This window comes from Acanthisitta chloris, unplaced genomic scaffold (assembly GCF_000695815.1).
Source record: "Acanthisitta chloris isolate BGI_N310 unplaced genomic scaffold, ASM69581v1 scaffold15244, whole genome shotgun sequence".
In the NCBI taxonomy this organism is placed as follows: domain Eukaryota; kingdom Metazoa; phylum Chordata; class Aves; order Passeriformes; family Acanthisittidae; genus Acanthisitta; species Acanthisitta chloris.
This window is the reverse complement of record NW_008667819.1, coordinates 1-1,947: the sequence shown is the minus strand read 5'-3', so window position 1 is coordinate 1,947 and position 1,947 is coordinate 1. Positions and strand designations below refer to the sequence as shown.

The 1,947-nt window shown below is 46.6% G+C and overlaps 1 protein-coding gene across 1 annotated transcript in view; it reads right to left on the bottom strand.

Moving 5' to 3' along the window:
- The window catches only part of LOC103800305 (serine/threonine-protein kinase DCLK2-like), a gene marked incomplete at both ends in the record, with an annotated part of 37,449 nt that extends 35,506 nt beyond the window's left edge, over positions 1-1,943 (bottom strand). The window contains one exon of the mRNA XM_009072677.1: positions 1,649-1,943. Within this exon, the coding sequence (XP_009070925.1) occupies positions 1,649-1,943 (295 nt within the window). The remainder of the gene's footprint in view (positions 1-1,648) is intronic.
- Positions 1,944-1,947: the final 4 nt, after the last annotated feature.

Genomic DNA, 1,947 nt, shown 5'->3' with positions numbered 1-1,947 from the left:
CCTGCTGCAACATTTCAAGTCACCCCAACTTAGCACTAGTTGGCCCAATTTCTGCTTCATTTGCTTTCCCTTCCATTGTCACTCCAGCACCTCTTTTACTTTTTTTAGGTATCTCTAAATTAACCAGCAAGTCATGAAAAATTATTGATTTATTTTATTGCCACAGGGCCAGCATTTCACCTTATAATCATTTCACATTTCCTCTGTTTTCACTGTGGAACAGCCTCATGGTAGATCACACATTAATGGCAAAAGTCCTCAGGCACTACCTTACTATTATGAAGTGCACTTTTATGCATATTGTTTTTTTGATGCAGCAAATACTGTAACCTCTCCCCTTCCCTTGCATATTGTGGAGTAGCTGGTCTCTAACTCCCAGTGCCTTCACTGGTGCATTATATAAAGGCCTTCAGGTGCCTTTCTCAACAGATTCCCCAGGTGTGATTCAGCATTGCTTTGAAAAGGGAAGTTTCCAAATCAAAGTTTAAAGGACACACAGCTGAAAGCCTAAGAAGCAGGAGGCATTAGGAGGCTTACAAATCTTATTTCTTCCTTAATGCAAATGTTACATAGAGGCACTGGGTTGAAAAATGCAGTGGCTGATGTATTAAATACCTGAGGACAACCAAGTACAAATTGATTATGAACCTCAGAGTGTGCACAACAGAACCAATACGTGTGAAAAGCACATAATACCGAGCTTAAACTGTATTTTTAGATATCATGAAAACACAGGGGAATTCTGCTCCTCATTCTGACAATTATCACTCCCTACAAACAAGGAACATCTGTTTAATTCAGAAAAGACTACTTCTGGCCCCATTTTGAGACCCAGTCAAGCACTGCTCTGATCAGATTTGCAAGGTCTACATAACCTTAGCAGCTAAGTCCCATTATCAAAAGCTACTTAGGAGCAATTCTGAAATACATGTGATACTATAACATGCTTTTGGAAGTCAGACGAGGTAGATAATTCTATTAATATGGACTCCGATCACATTTGAAAAACAGGACTTTACACCAGCTAGCTCTAATAAATGGTAAGATATAAACACCCTTTTTCACAGCCCTGGGGCTTTCTCTCCGAAAGCTTAAACCACTGTGAGTCAACAGTGACACTGTTAGAGAATTCAATTACAACGTTTCCCTCTGTTACAAATGGTGATGACTGAAGGGTAGCAAAGAACTTTGCTACAGTTCTTGTAGATGAAAAGACCTAAACAACCATTAGAGTCAACCCCCACACCTGGAGATAGCAGCACTTGGAGTGATGGGACAAGTGGATGGTCCAAACTGGGAAAACAAGGCCTACTGACCTCTACAGCAGTGGGCAACCCTGGCCACTTGCCCTAAAGGGTTCTGTGGATGCTTAACAACCATTAGAGTCAACCCTCACACCTGTAGACAGCAGCACTCAGGGTGATGGGACAAGTGGATGGTCCAAACTGGGAAAACAAGGCCTACTGCCCTCCACCACCATGGGCAACCCTGGCCACTTGCCCACAAGGGCTCTGTGGCTGTTAGTTTTCAGCAGATCAACCTTTTGGCTTTGACCTGGGTGATGACAACAAAACTCACCCCGCAACACACTACGAGCTCCCACGCCCACCTCCTGCCGCCAACGCCAAGCCCACCACCTCCTCCTCACCTTCCAGCAGCTCATCCAGGCTGGTGAGCTTCTTGCTGCCGTCGATGGTGTAGATAGTGCGCACACCTTGGGGCAGGTTGACATTGTCCGACAGCGACCGCGTGAGCTCCACCAGCAGCGCGTCGAAGGAGCGGAATCGATCGGGGGAGATGGCATACACCAAGCCCTTGAAGTACCTGTCCCCGTTGCGGTAGAAGCGAGCCTTGCGAGCCTTCTTCTCGGAGCTGAGCGCCTGCAGGGTCCGCGTGCGGTACAGGCTGCAGTGCGCGCTGTGCGCGGGGCTGGGGATCAGCCCATTG